Raw genomic sequence first — 15,134 nt, forward strand, 5'->3', positions numbered from 1 at the left:
TTGCATACCTTTTTTGGCCTTGTTGCAGGGCCGCGCGCTCCCCGCTGAGGCAACGCTCCGATCATGACCCTCATGAAGCAGGCTAAGACTTTGTCCAAGATAGGGGACTTTGCAACGCCGTCAACCTGATGCCAATGCTGATCGGAGAAGCAAGGCGGCTCCTCCCCGTCCGGAGAGCAGTGTTGCAAGCTTAGGCCGGGGTCTTTACACAGGCCTTGCACAGCTAGCTGCATGCATATGTCGCAGACAAATACTGCCTTTCTGACTTGAGCAGCGGATCTGTCCCTGTTTCTGTTCAGTCACTCTCTCTCATCAGCATGTTTTCCTCTCATTTGCTCGGTCTTGCCCTTGTGCATATCTTGCCTGCGCTTGCGGATGTCACGCGTGGGCAGGACAATTGTACCTGCGGTTTCTACGACACCCAGACATCAGAGCTCTTTACCGACTCCATCATCGTCTACTTCAACGAGACTACCCAATTACCGATCGACTTCATCGCCGAAGACTTTGCTCAGAAGTATGCAAAGGATTGGGTCCGTCTGCCGTGAATATGCCTCAAAGCCAGTAGCTAATGCTTCCCAGAATGCCGTCTATCGCGAAGGCGCCTCTCCCGACAATCTCAGATTCAACAACGACTCTCTTCAGCTTGTTGTGGAACCTTCGACTGCCGAGCATCTCGTTCGAGGTGCTAGTCTGCGGACAAAGCGACGCGACATCCAGCATGGCTCTTTCCGCACTCTACTCAAGTCTGCAGACATGGATTCTGCGGGCACGGCGGCGTCCATGATGTGGAAGTACAATGAGACCGAGATCACCGAGCTCAGTGTCATGAACATGAACAACCGACGAGACCCATGGGTGGGTACCTTTGTCAACAACGAATTCACTACCCGTAACCTCGGAATGAACTACAGCCAGCTTCTCAACAGCACGGCTGCGAACCGCAACTATACTACCCTTGGTGGTGGCCTCAGCAATGGCAGCATCAACCCATGGGAGTTCACCGAGTACAGGATCGATTGGACTGCAGACTACATCAACTTCTACATCGGTGGCAACCTCACTAGGCAGGTCCTACAGAAGAATAACGGTGGCATGCCTTCTGTTCCCTCGGCCATGTTCTTCAAGCATTGGTCAACCGGTAACCGCTACTCCATGCGTGGCCCACCTGAACGCACAGAGTCTGTTGCCGAAGTTGGCTGGATCCGCATGTTCTTCAACTCGTCTACAATGAGCGTAGATGCTCGCGAGGATTTCGTCGCGAGGTGCCCGTTGACTGATGCGTGCTCGATGGACGACATTGAACTCCGTGGTTCCACACCATATGGTGATGACGCAACAGAAAAATGGGAGCAGTACAAAGGCAAAGACATCAGGCGCATGCCGGCACTCTGGCTCTCCGTATCATGCATCATATTCTCGACCGTCCTTATCATCCACGCCCTCATCCGACGTCTCGCTCCCAAGCTCAAGAGTGAAGCCCCGAAACCTACCCCAGCTTCCTCCACGGAGCCAAAAGAGTCCGAAGACGAAAAGAAGAATCCATTCAGCGACAGCACCTTCACAGTGGCTTCGCACGAGATCTTCTCTCGTGGTGGTGCCGACCAGAAAACTCCTTCCGCTTCCGAAAAGCGCAACTCAGACGACGACGATATGGCGATCGAGAGACTCCCCGGTACCTCGACTCTCGGTGGCTCTACACCCAAGGATGGTCTCTCCAGACCTAACTCGGTATTCTTCGATAGCCGTGGGCCAACTCCTTTCAACAGCAACTTCAACACTACGCGCGAGGATCTCTACGTACCTATGCCACCGATGCCAGGAACGGCAGTGTCGAGGGGAGGCGACTCTATGTTGACTATGGTCGATCCTCACGCATCGATGATGACTCCAGGAACTCCAGGCACAGCCATCTCAAGAGATCGCAACTCCATGCTCACTTTGATGGACCCGCGCGCCACCATGACCCCATCCGTTCCCATGATCGCTCCCCATGACAAGATTACAATGGAGACCGTCACCGAGTCCGCCCTACCAGCTCCTCGTATGCGCCCCCAGCCTCTGCCTCAGCGACAACGTATCGACCATCTTGCTGGTCTGACGGCGCTCTGCTCTCTCGTGGTCACCCTGATGCATTTTGGTCTTACCTTCGTCCCTGCCATCGTCACACCTGGTGCAGATGCACACAACGCATCTGAGCCATGGGCCCAGAGAATTATCGGTCCGTTCCTGCTCAATCAGATGTGGCTTGGTGTCTTCTTCACAACCTCCGTCCGTTTCTTGACAGCACCTTATCTGCGCAAGGGCAAGATGGATGAGATCGCTAAGGCAGCCGTACGCCGAACACCCCGTCTTATGATTCCTGTCGCTTCGATGGCCCTACTGGAGTACTTCTTCATCGACGTTGGCGCGACCAAGTTCTTACAATACATTCCTTCCCTGACCTGGTCGACCTGGCCCTACGTGAGCCGCTACAACAACTTCGGCCAGTACATCTCTGAAGTTCTCGAACTCATGTTCCTTGTCCCCAACGCCGTCCCGCAAATCACTCTGCACTACTGCACCGGTGTCCTCTGGACCATCGCCGTGCAACTCCAAGGTTCCTGGCTCGTCCTTCTCGGTGCTGTCGTCGTCTACGAGATCAAGACACCATGGAAGCGCATGTGCTACTACGCCTTCTGCCTCATCAACCACTGGTACGCTCAGTCCTGGGGCACATACCTCTGGCTCGGTCTGCTCCTCACCGACCTCGACGTGACCTACAAGTGGAAAGCGTTCCTGGCCACACGACCAGGAGCATACTACGCTACCATCACCTTCTTCTGGGCCTGCGTCGGCGCCAGTTTCGCCGTCAACGTCATTCCTAACTGGGTCGACACGGACTTCAACTTCTCGACTGCCGAGCGCGGCATCCACCCCGACCCTGTAACCGGCGTAGCCATTCAGGACACAGACCAGGCAGGCTACCCGCCATACTACACGCCGCGTCTCAACGGTGTGCTCTTCGCAGGCGGCATGCAAGCCATTGTCGAACTCTCCGCCGCGGTACAATGGGTCCTGTCCACACCTCCTTTCCTCGTCCTCTTCCCCCACGTCTTCACCATTTACCTGCTCCACGGTCTCGTTTTCTGGACCTACGGATCCTGGCTCATGGTCGCACTAGCCGAGCGCGGCTTCAGCTACGGCATCAACGTGACCATTGTCGGCATAACATCCTACGGTGTGCTCTTCGCCTGCCTCCCCATCGTCACACCCATCATCGAGGCCCTCGGTAAAGACATGACGGCCTTGGTGTGGATGACAGCAACCAAGAAGTCGCCACCGAGACGTCGCACACTGTTCCCCTTCCCGGAGGACCTCTTCACTGGCCGCGCTGTCAACGCCACAGCGGACGACAAGAAGGATGGCGGTGATGTGGAGAACGGCATGGGTAACCGTGTGTCTGATGGTAGCACCCTCAATGGAAGCACCCCGAGTAGCGGCCGCCCCAGCAACGACAAGGGCAAAGGTGTCTCCACGACGGTTATGGAGTACAAGTTGAAGGCGTTCTCTACCGACGAGGATAGGAAGGACACGCATCCTTCGGCACGCATGAGCCACTTCTCGACAGACTGATGACTGAAGCTCTGTTGGTCGACTGGGACATGCAATACCCAGAAAACGTTTAATGCTGGGTGGCGTTTATTTCGTGTTTTCTATCGTACACAGTTGTGCTTTTCCTTTGCGGTCTTTTTCGTTGTAGTTATTACTCTGGAATATCGATTTAGAAGTTCAAGAAACGTTCATGTCTCAACCTGATCAACTTGCATAGTGACATTGTCTAAGACTTCATATGAGGCGAGTTGCGTTTGTCATGATACCATGCCAAGGATCAATGGGAATGATGATGATCTATCATTGCTATTCAAAGGGTTATGACTGCTATTTCGTATCTGCGCTTTTCAGGCTCTACCCAATTACGATCCAATACACAATATAACATAGAATGGAAAGAACAGCATCGTGACAGCCATTACAAGGAAAGCAGCTCAGCGATGCTTACTCGACGATCTCCAGCTCGCCCGTCCTGTGCTTGGCAAAAGTGTCCTTGTGTTCGTGCCAGATGCGCATCAGCTCGTCGACGTATTGCTGATGTATCTCGTTGATGTAATCGTTGTCTGGGTGCGTGTCCTGCATCACCCTGATCGGGCGACCGACAACGATGTTGATGGGTCTCCGGTACGGCATCATGCCTACGTCGTAGTTGAAGACACCCCTCGCGTGGAAGATGGGTACCGTAAAGCCCATGAACTTCTTGACGAGCATCTGGAACTTGTGTATGTAGGGATGCGAATCGGTATCGAGTTGGTCGTAGACGTCGTTTTCGCCGAAAGCGAGGACAGGGACAAGGTCGGCGCCGGTGCGTATGGCCATCTTGACAAAGCCCTTGCGGCGGTTGAGGACGAGCTTGATGGAACCGGGGCGCGCATCGAGGGATTCACGTGCGCCGCCTACGACGATGGTGATGGCGCGGCCCATGCCTTCGTTGTTATAACCGCCTTTGGAGAGGATGTTTTCGCAGGACTCGCGAGATACGGAGGCCATGCCGAGACGGAGGGCGTATTCGCGATAGATGGGGTAGCGGAAGTTGGAATCGAGGGTCAGCAGGGCGTTGGTGATGCCAGGGAAGAGCTGCGAAAAGCCAAGGGCTTCCGTTGCAAAGGCAGCGAAGGCGCCATGGGAGATGATGCCATGTGGGTGGTAGCCGAAGATGTACTTCCTAGTAGGCTCCAGCTCCTGGGAGCGATGTAGGCGGGCGGGGTAGTATGAAGCGAAGAGCGACCAGACGGGCAGCCGGCGGAACCAGTCGCTGCGGAACGACAGCTCGCCCGACGTGCCCGCGTTGGAGAAGAGGACGTAGATGGTATACGGCAGGAGGATGGGCCAGAGCAGGGGAATGCTGCAAAGGAAGAAGAAGATGGCAAGGCCGCCGACGATGCTGAGCGTGTGCATGAGGACGGCGAGGGTCTGGAGGCGGCGCTGGAGGGGTACGTTCATGGGCGCGAAGCGTATTCTGCGACAGTCAGCATTGTACGCCTCGGACGGAGTGCATGTCAACTTACTTGCTCTGGGACCATCCCGCGCCAGCCTGTCGTCCTGTGGTGAGCTCCGAGTTTCTGCGCTTGAGGTCGGTTCTGCGGTCTGCTTTGGCGACCTGGAACTCCTGCTGCGGCTTCACACTCGTCAGCACGTCGCCATTGCCCTTGCCATTTCCATTCGTGTGTGCTCCGTTCATGTCCTTCTGCGCCTGCTCGCCCTGTTTGCGGCCGAGCGACCCGTGAGAGCCGCGCGATGAGACGCGACGATGGCCCTTCACTGTTGGACTCCGGGGCTCCTGACCCACGCCTTCGAGCGATGTCTTGTCTTCTTCAGAGGGGACCTTGATGCCATTGGTCTTTACCTCGTTGGCCTTGCCCAGTATCTTCTTCCCGTGGTGTTCGGCGGTGCCGTCGGTGCCGTTGGCATGTGATTGTGGCTGCTGGGGCTCCAGGGCCTCTTCGGCGGCGTCGGCGTACGACTTGGGCGGCAGATGGTGCTCAGCCCGCTCTTCAGGCGCCGAGGGCTCGGGATTCAGCGACATGGCTAGCGATGGGCTGGGACGGGAGCAGTTGGGGGGAGATGCTTCGTAGGGTGGGTGCAATGGGCATGTTTTGGGTTTTGTTGGCGCGCATAGCGTGCGTTGGACCTTCCTGACATTCCGCGCGTGGAAATGACGTACCCAGGTGGCTGTGGTTCCTTCCACGGCCCGGCATCGCCAGGAAGCCGACAAACAGGAACATCGACAGCCACCTCTCAACATTTTGATCCATCAATTACAGAGTACACGCCTCTAATAATCCGTCGCTTTAATTCATTTCGCTCGTCGTAGACAAATTACGCGATTCTCTATGACCCCGTCGTTCCTTCTCCATGCCAGCTGCTCGCTTCTACCTAGCCAACAAGCGAGGGTGTGGCGCATGCTCCACCGCGGCCTCAAAGCCTTCGACACCGCGTCTCACATGTTTGCCACTTCCTGATGCGTCAATATCAAGACATGCTCTTACTGCGCTGCCATGATGCTCTTTCCTTATCTGCAACTCAAGCGCAAAGAGTGTCTCTCTCCTGACTGACTGTTCGTGTTACTTCGTCCTTTTGGGAGCGGTAATCTGAAACATGTCCTTCCAAGCTACAGCAGCACACTCGTCTCGCATCACCAAGCCAAGAAGAAAAAGTGCCGTCGCAGCACTGGGTCTCAGGCGAACAACTTCATCACCCTCAGCAGCGAGTTCAAAAAGGCGGTCGCTACCGAACGACACTACCACTCCCTTTGACGATGACGAGGAACTAGATGATACCGGTGTGATAGCCTCTCTTTCCGATGACCTAAACTTTCGCGATGTCCCACAGTACATTGAGTACATCCGCAACAGGATGTTTAGCGACATGCCAGAGAAGGCCGGTATGAACTCGACCAGGATAGCAGAGGTTTTGAATTTTCGGAGAAGATTGCCACCGTTTGTCACAGTAGCGCATATCGACGCACTCAGCACCTCGTCAACACGAATTGAGCGAGAAATCGCTGAGCTAGCGAGAGCGGGTATTCTGCGAAGGGTGACGATTCCAAATCGGGGGGTTGGTGCTGCTGCAGTGGGTGATGGTATTGCTTCGGTGAGAGAGTGGCAGAACCTCGTGCAATCTCATGCTGAGCTACCTGAAGATCTGAAAGGTAATCAAATTCGCCAACCACCCTGTTATCTGTCACTGACATAGCATCAGAAAAATACATAACAGCCATGAACACCAACCCGATATCTACATCCATCCCCGGCACAACCTTCACCTCTCCCCAGCTATCCGCCCTAGTAACCTTTGGCTTCCTCACCTCGGCCTCAAACTACCCTTCCCACACCTCGCTTTTCGCCTCTCCGGGCGCCAGCTCACTCCTCGCCGTCTCCACATCCGGATCCCGCCACGCAGCCGGTTCTCTAGACGCCGTCGGCGGCACGCAAGCAACCCAGCACATCCACGGCGGCACTTCATTATCTGGATCCCGCCCATCCGTAGCAGCACAGTACAACTTCTCCCTGCCCAACATGGGCACACACATTAAGCTGCTGGTTGATGCACGAAACCACCTACTCACTCTGCTGAAGAAGACAAAGCATAGAGAGATGCCACTTGATGTCCTGCGTGAGAGATGGGACGGTAATGTCGCGGCGCATGATATCAAAGCGGAGAGGAAGAAATTGAGGGGCGAGTTTGCAGGCGTACTACCTGGGCGAACGAAGAAATGGAAGACATTCTATGGGATGAGGTTTGAGTGGGTCTTGGAGGAATGTCTAGGTGCTGGCTTAGTTGAACTCTTTGAGACCGGTAGCGTTGGTAGAGCTGTGCGAGCGATATCTTGACTTGCACTCGCTTTCTCATGTTGTTTCGCAACCAGACCTGCTGCACGTCCAATCGTTATCAGCTCAGGTGGACTCAAGGATCGACATCCCACATTCCTCCACGCGTACGACCCAACGTCGATCAGTATACTTGAAACATAAAGTGGGACTGATGACGCATACCAACACACCGTTAAGCGCAAGGGATGCCAGCATCAGTTTGGTCAATTATTCATTTCTTTGTACGATGCTGCACTAAACTGCTCTGCTATCTGCAATTTGTCTTGGTACATGTTTGATACCAAAGGTGCCGACCTCCATCCTGCGTGATATGCTTCATAGACTCCTAACCCCTGCTGCACTGATGTAGCCTCATCGCGTGAGCATGACAATCTGGTTTCGTTCATTCATCGTGACCGGACGCCTGAACTGATGGAACATGAGATACGAGTTCGATATAATCAGGTGAAGACGCCATAAAGTCCACGTCGTGGAATGCAATCTGCCCAAGTTGGCAGAGAAAGACGTTGGTAGAACGATCGTAGTGCATGCTTCCAGTAGTGATAGTTGCACATGACGATGCTTTCCGAGTTATGATGGTGCCAGGTGCAGTAATCGCCGTTACGTGCCTGGTTTCCACGAAAGCTGTCTTTATAATCCTTCGATCGCTCATGTCCATGAGCAATACGAAGGCCTGGTATAAGGTTGTTCTGGAGTATGAAAGTTTCCGTTTCGTAGGCGGTAGAGTACTGATACACGATTGTGAAGGAGTCTGACGTCTCATCTATGAGGTAGATGTCCTATATATCGCGGAGATTAGCCACTACAAAGCAAGAATGTGAACGATATCACCTACCGGAGATCTAAATGTCAAGTCATGTAGAGAAGCTAGTCCATGTAGAAATCGCCTTTGAGGATCCGCTCCTGCATGGCATCAGGCACCCTAGGCTTGGGCATCTCACGAACGGGTGGCTCCATGATCGTAACGCTCTTAGCACGCTGGTGCGTCGGACCGGAAGGGCTCAGCATGGGAGGGGGCCCGGAGATGGAGCCTCGCTCGGCTCGCGATCGGAGGTTCTCAGCGAAATTGTAACCTTCGCCTGTTGAAGACGACGTTAGCGAGTAGTTTCCAAGTATGTTCTCGGACTGCTCTGCAATGGTGGAGGGCCAGATGTGTGATATGGAAGTAGATCGCCGCGAGTGTGCATGGGTAAAGGGACGAAGCAGGGTAGCGGAAGAGGGCAATGACTGTGACAATGAAGACAGACCTCGACCTCGACCAGTCGGGGGAGAGGAAGCTTTATGGATGGGTGGTCTACCATTTGGGTTCCCAACGCCTCCGTTGCTCTGCCTAACATCCCGCATTGCACGAGCTCCGAAGCTCAGCCGTCGAGCAAAGGGTGTGGCTGGGTTGCTGCTGCTAGCAGATGTGGAAGGGGCGTAGTCATCTTCGAAGGGGCTCTCGTCGACCGAGCCAGAGTTGGCGCTGGAGATGCTCTCGGTTCGGGTTCGCGGGGTCTGGAGGAATGGGGACGTCTGGCCAGGTGAAGCACCCAGACCGATAGTGGTGAGCGAAAGCCGCCGTCTCTGGGCGTTGGCAGCAGCTGTCGTGATGGGGCCCGTGGCAGCCTGTCCTCCGGATTGCTGGCCTACATAGCCGCTTGATCGGCCGAACAGGTCCTGGAATGTCTGGCTGGTCACTGAAGCACGTCGGCGAGGGTCCGGCGAGGCGAGCGGGGGAGAGTTCCGGTCATTGGAGGACATGATGTGCGTGGCAACGAGGTTTAAGAGAGGTTCAGAGTCTGTATGAAGTGCTCAATTGAGTTGAGGGGTCGTGCGCGTAGAGCAAATCAAGATGGGGTGCGTAGAGAAACAAAACAAGGGGTGGGATGGTTGATAAGTCGCTAGGCGCACGGACGGGGTGTAGTACGTCAGTCAGCGGGGGTTGATGGCGTGATAAGCGATTTACGTTGGCCGCAGGGAAACCGCGTAGTATAGGATAGACTAGCAGAACACGTGTCCGATGTTGCAACAAGACAAGAGAAGAAGGTCGAAAAGAAGAGGAGCAGGAATGATAGACAGGAGAGTAATATGGAAGCAACACTGGGTGGCTTGGCTGCGCTTGCCAAAGGATGCCCATCAGCGCTAGGGCCGCGAGCGGCTTAGCGTCAATCCCTTCCCCGCAGAACGTGGATGCACGATGCGTGGCCCTTTCATCTGACATCCAACCACATTCGAGGGCAACTCGAGCCTAGCCGCTGCACTCCCCGCAGTCGAGCCCTTTGACCCACCCTCAGTGCCCACAACGACTATCGCGATCAGCACCGACACGGTAAGTTCCTAGCTAGCATGAGCTTGGTATGAGCTATCTCGCCACCTGGGTGCTTCACATGTTTGAGTCTATGTGTACATAGTCATGGCACTTGCTCTGCACAGATCGAACCGACGGCGCCTACATCATGTCCGCATCTGTTCGGAATCTTCCCGGAGCGGGTGTCTGCTACATGCAACCGCCTTCTGTGGGGTGCCGGGTCCTGGATGCAGGTCCAGGTTGTGCGGAGCCTGCGGAACTTCTGACAAAAGCAGCCTCCATAAGACGTCGCATACTGCGGGGAATATAGAGTAAGCGTCATATGCGCCATTCCAGTGAGCGCGAGCAGAAGGGGAAGGTTTGTCGCTAGTTTGTGGATTTCTTGATTCCCACACCGGAGCAACACCCACCATCTCGAAGCCCAAATGCACGCAACATGAACGACACCCACTTGGGCCACATCGTGTGTAGGCCAGATGGGTTCCACGAACTTAGCGTTTGGATAAGCGGCCAGTTACACGTATAGATGACAGAGTCGTTGTACGACATGTAACTGGGCCGTGCATGATTGGCTGCTGTGGACCTCCGGTGCCGACCTGTTGTCTTGTATGCGACAAGATGCAGACTCCCGACATCCACACCGAGATGAAGCTTGGTCTAGCACTTAGTGTTATAGATACATGGATCTCATGGTGCATGGGGACAGTCTGTCTCTGGCGCTTGACCAAGCGCGAGAGCCTACAGCATGCGAAGCTCAGCTACGAACTGCACCAGATCCACTTCGTTCGGTCCGGTCTCGTCTTGAGTCAGTCAGCCGTCGGCCACGCTCCCAATTCCGCGGAATCTTTCTACATATCGGAGCTTGGCACTGTATGCATGCGGAGCCGGTATCAGCTGAGGCCTGCAGTCTAGGGGGCGCACTCCACCGCTTTTGTGTTTACTATGCTAAAACCAATCACGCATTGACCTTTCAATTTCAGTGAGCTCGTTCTACTTCGCACTATGCGGACGATGATGGATTTGCAGCGTACGGCGCCAACGATGGACCGCTGTATAAATGTGTTTGTGTAAATTATGGATACAAGGAGTGTAGAGAAGAGAAAGTGGTACACTAATTGTACCCGGCTAAAAGTACGGCAAGATCAAAAGCTCCGCAAGCAACCGGTCAAAGAAAAGGCAAAGGAAAGAATCGGAGATATATAGAATCATTCGGTTACCCAAAAACCGAAATCGGGTGGCCTGAAGGAAAGACAGAAAGCAACATAACAAAGGCCAGCGAATACAGACCGAAGTCCGGCGACCTTGAGTATCCAAATGAAGAATTCAACTAGCGTGCGGACAGCCGTAACGTCGTAAGGAAAGACATGAAGGTATTAAAAGGTGCAAAAAGTCACAGAGAAAGGAATGGAAAAAGTGCAAAAAGCCGCCAACGCCAGACCAAAAGGAAATGTGGGACGACTACATACCAACTCAACTGTTGTGTCGAGCACGAGGTAGTCTGCTTGCAGATTGACATTACTGCATTGCTCGCTTCGATTCTCGTTCGTGTACCTCCGAACCCGACCTCTTGCGATTCTCGTAGACGACATTGCGGAAGAGAGCCATGTAATGAGTGGGCGCATGAGAATCTGTTAGCTTGCGTTCGATGTCTTGTAGCATTGCCCAATGGTTACGGTATACGTCTTCCTGGGGCAATAACCCGAGTGCATCGAGAACAAATGGCGGGTCGCCATCTGATGCTGCTCCAATCAGCGCAACGTATAGGTTGCTTTGAACAGGGTCCGATAGGGCCTCCATTACACTCCACTTGACGCCTTCATATGCATTCTTATCGCGGTCCGTAACACGGTCGAGAATCGTAACAAGAGCCGCCGCTGCTCGGACGGCCACGTCCTCGACGTGAGCATGGCGGTGATAGAAGTCATCAATGGCTTTGACTAGTGATGTCAACTTCTGTGCACAACTGGAGACGTCGAACCGAGGGGGGCCTTGAGAGAGGTTGTATGGTCCCTTGGATATGTACTCATCCAAAGCGTCGAAGGTGGAAGTAATGCGCTTGTCGATCTTTTCGAAGAAGACACGGCTTTCGAAGTCCGGGTCGATGATCTTGCGCATTTGGAGATATAGGCTGGGATACCAGTTTGCGTACTGCGTAAAGAGCTCTGTCAACTCCTGGTACTTCTTAGACCGTTCGGAAGTAAGAGGCGACTCGGGATATTGAAACTCTCCAGGAAGTGCATCTTGTGGCTCGTAGCATGAAAACATGTCAATGACTGTCTTCTTCAAGTCGTCGTCTTCAGGCAGATTGTCATCCCGATAAACCCACTTCAGGTCGTTGGCGATATTGGCTAAGCCTTTGGTGTCCAGTAGTTCCGCAGGCTTGACGTCTTCGATCTTCGAGCCATCGGGAGAAAGGTGAAGAGGCGTCTTGACCATATCGTCTGGAGAAGTTGAGATGATCTGGTCTCCGACCCAATAGATATGCTTGGACTACTTTTAGTGATGCGTCAATGGTTGTGTATGCGAGAGCGTACCTTGCACGCGAGACCCTTTTCGTTTGCGCCACACGTACACTCAGGTCTTCGTAACTTTCCCCCCATCGCCACAATGATGTCGTCGTCAAGATGGAAGAACTTCTTTGGGCTGCCATTCGGGCTGTAATCATCTTCCGAGACTGCGCAGTACTTGAGCCTGATATCGCTACCTTCCAGTCCTTTTTTGGCCCGCCTTCGTAGGTCGGTGTCGAAGGCCGAGACATTGTAATGAAGATTTTTCGTTGATATAACCAGGGAAGGCGTAGGGGAAACGGTGGACTCGACGGATGGTATGGGCTGATCTTCCTCAGATTGCCCTGATGATTGTGTACTAGCTCTTGCGGCCCTTGCGGCCCCGGCACGAGTGGTAACCATGTCCTCTCCGAGAGAGAGCTTTGAGAATTGCTCTGCTGACATGGAGAATCTTCGTTATGGGGTACTTTCATACTAAAAGTCCAGTAAGGAGCTATATATCAAACCAACTCCCCCAGCTCCACGCCACCATCTTAGTTGATCCATCGTGTAGGCAGAGCATGTCCTCCATCTCACGACGGCGCTTAACGAGTAGGCCTTCCGTGCCGTAAGGCATTCGTACGTGTGAAGCGGATGTGGCTTGCTCGGGGAGAACCGAAAGTAGGGCAGGAAATCTGTCAACGCCGCAGTACTGCCTGGCTTACTAGAGCGAGTGCGGTAGGGTGACCACGGACATTTGCCGCGATTCCGTGCACGTTGGTGTCTTTATCGCGTCAATCATCTGCTTTTGGCCAGCATAACTGTCATAATACCCACTTGTTCACGAGCATTCCTCGTTGTGCACCAATGACATTGCATCGGTAGACCGAATGCCCAGTCTGCTTGAGGCGAAGCGATGAAAGCTTTAACCCGACGCGGTTAAATTAGGGGCGGCCGACGATCAAGGAATTGCCTTCTCCAGAGAATTATCTCGTTTTGCCGCCGGACCTTAATCTCAGAAATGCCGCTAAATGGTCAAGCTCAGCTATCGCAGGCTGAGTCGCAGTGATAATGCAAGGCACGGCGTTGGCGCACCGCAGCGGAGGCGAGGCTCGTGATCCAGCTTGCAGCAGGAATGCTACTTCCCATGCAAACCCGAATCCGTGCCGACACGCTGTACACGAGAAGCTTCGCTGCCAGGGATAATTAACGTAATAGCAAGCCTGGTGAACTTGCTCAAGTCGTAGGCAGCATCGGTCCGTAGTGGTGGAGTAGCGAGAACTGACGTTACTCAGCCATGATGTACGGCGCGCGCGAACCCTGTAACTACCAGTCAATATCTGGACCTCGAACCGTTATAAGGCTGACTGGAATGAAAGGAGTAATACGCTTCGAGTTAAGCTTCTGACCGCATAAACATCTATTTCATGCGTGGCACATTCTGATGATGTCCACTTTGTTGAGGATGCCTTGGGCCGCGCATCAACGACCTAGGTAGCCAGGTAGCGCTCGAGACTGTGTTACACCGACGTAATTCACTAGCAGTAGCGACGGCTTTGGGGGCTGTGGAAATGCCTAGGTGTCGAGCGCGTGCCATCGCTGGTGGATGCATCGTGTGCATCCATCATGGTTCCGAGGGTTGAGGGTCAGGTCGTCGCGAAGCCCGTCTGGCACCCACAGCCTCACCGTTCGCGCAGCGGGCTATGACGAGGGCGTGAACTCTGCCATGCGATCACAAGCTCCATGTCTTCAGGATGGCTTTCGGGAATATTTTTAATCGATGGGGCGCCGCTTGCATGAGCCATGGACGCGTCCATTCAGCAGTTTCGACTAACCGCCGTGCGAGTGCAAGAGACGGAACGGCCCCGGACGAGCAACAACGAAGATCTAACAGGTACGAGGTGTTGTCACAGATTGAGACAAGCCCCCAAATTCGAGCGGCGCAGTGTGTTGATGCTTGGAGTGGGTGAATGTTTGCGAGGCGTGGATATCTGCAACGGCTTCCAGCTGTTGTGTTAGGTCATGGCGTGACGGCGTGGATCCCAGGCACAACACTCGGGATCCGCGCTAGCAGCCTGGGGATCCACCACACGGGACCGACTCCGATCAGAAGTTGTTGGAAGCATCGATTGTTGCTGCCTCGCCCAAATTAACGCGATGTGTTGTGCAGATGGGGCCATCTCCGTGTGATGGAGAACATCTAGGTAGCAGGCAGGCACGGACAACAGGCTGCGATACTGTGGTAGTCGACCTCACGCGTCACCGCAACAGAAGATCGAAGCTGAAGGATTCAAGGTGCAGCAGGCCTGCAGCACGGGTTTGTTGGTATACGAGTCTAGTCACAAGCGACCTAGTCTTCTGTGCCATCAATGCAGCACAGAAGCAGCTAGACCCACTGGCGCGGGGTCCAAAGCTGACATCTGCTCAAGCACCGAGGACACGCATCACACATACCATCCACACCATCACGCAGATTATCGTTACTCGATACACTGTCCGCATCTCTTCATCGAATTAGAGCTATTCATTGCAACCGAGCGGCAATCATGTCTCAGCCCACGGCACCCTCCATACCTGCATTCTATCGCATATTCTTTACATACCTCGACCCCATCATCTGCGCTTGGGGCGCAACCATGGACTTCTTCATGCCCACTGTCGTCCTCTCTTCACACATCCCCTCACCCACCCCAGACATCGGCCACGCCATGATCCTCAAGCAACGTGGCGGGGGCATGCTAAATTTCGGCATCATGTCTGCTGTCCTGCTACGATACACAAACGACGTGAACGTCTGGCGCATTGTCCAGTTGTCGTGCTTCGTTGTCGATCTGGCGTACTATTGGGCAGTCTGGGAGGTGTTGGCAAAGCAGGGCAGACTAAGCGTTGGCACCTGGCGGGCGGAGGATTGGGGAAGTATAGGCATTACAG

The 15,134-nt window shown here is 54.1% G+C and overlaps 5 protein-coding genes across 5 annotated transcripts; 2 read left to right on the forward strand and 3 right to left on the reverse strand.

Moving 5' to 3' along the window:
* Positions 1-317: 317 nt before the first annotated feature.
* J4E92_002686 (uncharacterized protein) lies at positions 318-3,615 on the forward strand (the record flags this gene model as incomplete). The annotated part of the gene is made up of 2 exons (XM_051494088.1): positions 318-533; positions 583-3,615. The coding sequence occupies 2 exons, from the start codon at positions 318-320 to the stop codon at positions 3,613-3,615; spliced, it is 3,249 nt and encodes a 1,082-aa protein (XP_051355767.1).
* Positions 3,616-4,038: 423 nt separating this feature from the next.
* On the reverse strand, positions 4,039-5,620 carry J4E92_002687 (uncharacterized protein; the record flags this gene model as incomplete). Its single annotated transcript, XM_051494089.1, has 2 exons — positions 4,039-5,053; positions 5,103-5,620. The coding sequence occupies 2 exons, from the start codon at positions 5,618-5,620 to the stop codon at positions 4,039-4,041; spliced, it is 1,533 nt and encodes a 510-aa protein (XP_051355768.1).
* Positions 5,621-6,192: 572 nt separating this feature from the next.
* J4E92_002688 (uncharacterized protein) lies at positions 6,193-7,427 on the forward strand (the record flags this gene model as incomplete). Its single annotated transcript, XM_051494090.1, has 2 exons — positions 6,193-6,745; positions 6,796-7,427. The coding sequence occupies 2 exons, from the start codon at positions 6,193-6,195 to the stop codon at positions 7,425-7,427; spliced, it is 1,185 nt and encodes a 394-aa protein (XP_051355769.1).
* Positions 7,428-8,294: 867 nt separating this feature from the next.
* J4E92_002689 (uncharacterized protein) lies at positions 8,295-9,170 on the reverse strand (the record flags this gene model as incomplete). The annotated part of the gene is made up of 1 exon (XM_051494091.1): positions 8,295-9,170. One exon carries the CDS (start codon positions 9,168-9,170, stop codon positions 8,295-8,297), a length of 876 nt encoding a protein of 291 aa, XP_051355770.1.
* Positions 9,171-11,232: 2,062 nt separating this feature from the next.
* Positions 11,233-12,668, reverse strand: J4E92_002690 (uncharacterized protein; the record flags this gene model as incomplete). Its single annotated transcript, XM_051494092.1, has 2 exons — positions 11,233-12,201; positions 12,252-12,668. 2 exons carry the CDS (start codon positions 12,666-12,668, stop codon positions 11,233-11,235), a joined length of 1,386 nt encoding a protein of 461 aa, XP_051355771.1.
* Between the last annotated feature and the right edge of the window lie 2,466 nt (positions 12,669-15,134).

Source organism: Alternaria infectoria (genome assembly GCF_024043175.1).
Source record: "Alternaria infectoria strain BMP 0036 chromosome Unknown scaffold_3, whole genome shotgun sequence".
NCBI lineage: Eukaryota > Fungi > Ascomycota > Dothideomycetes > Pleosporales > Pleosporaceae > Alternaria > Alternaria infectoria.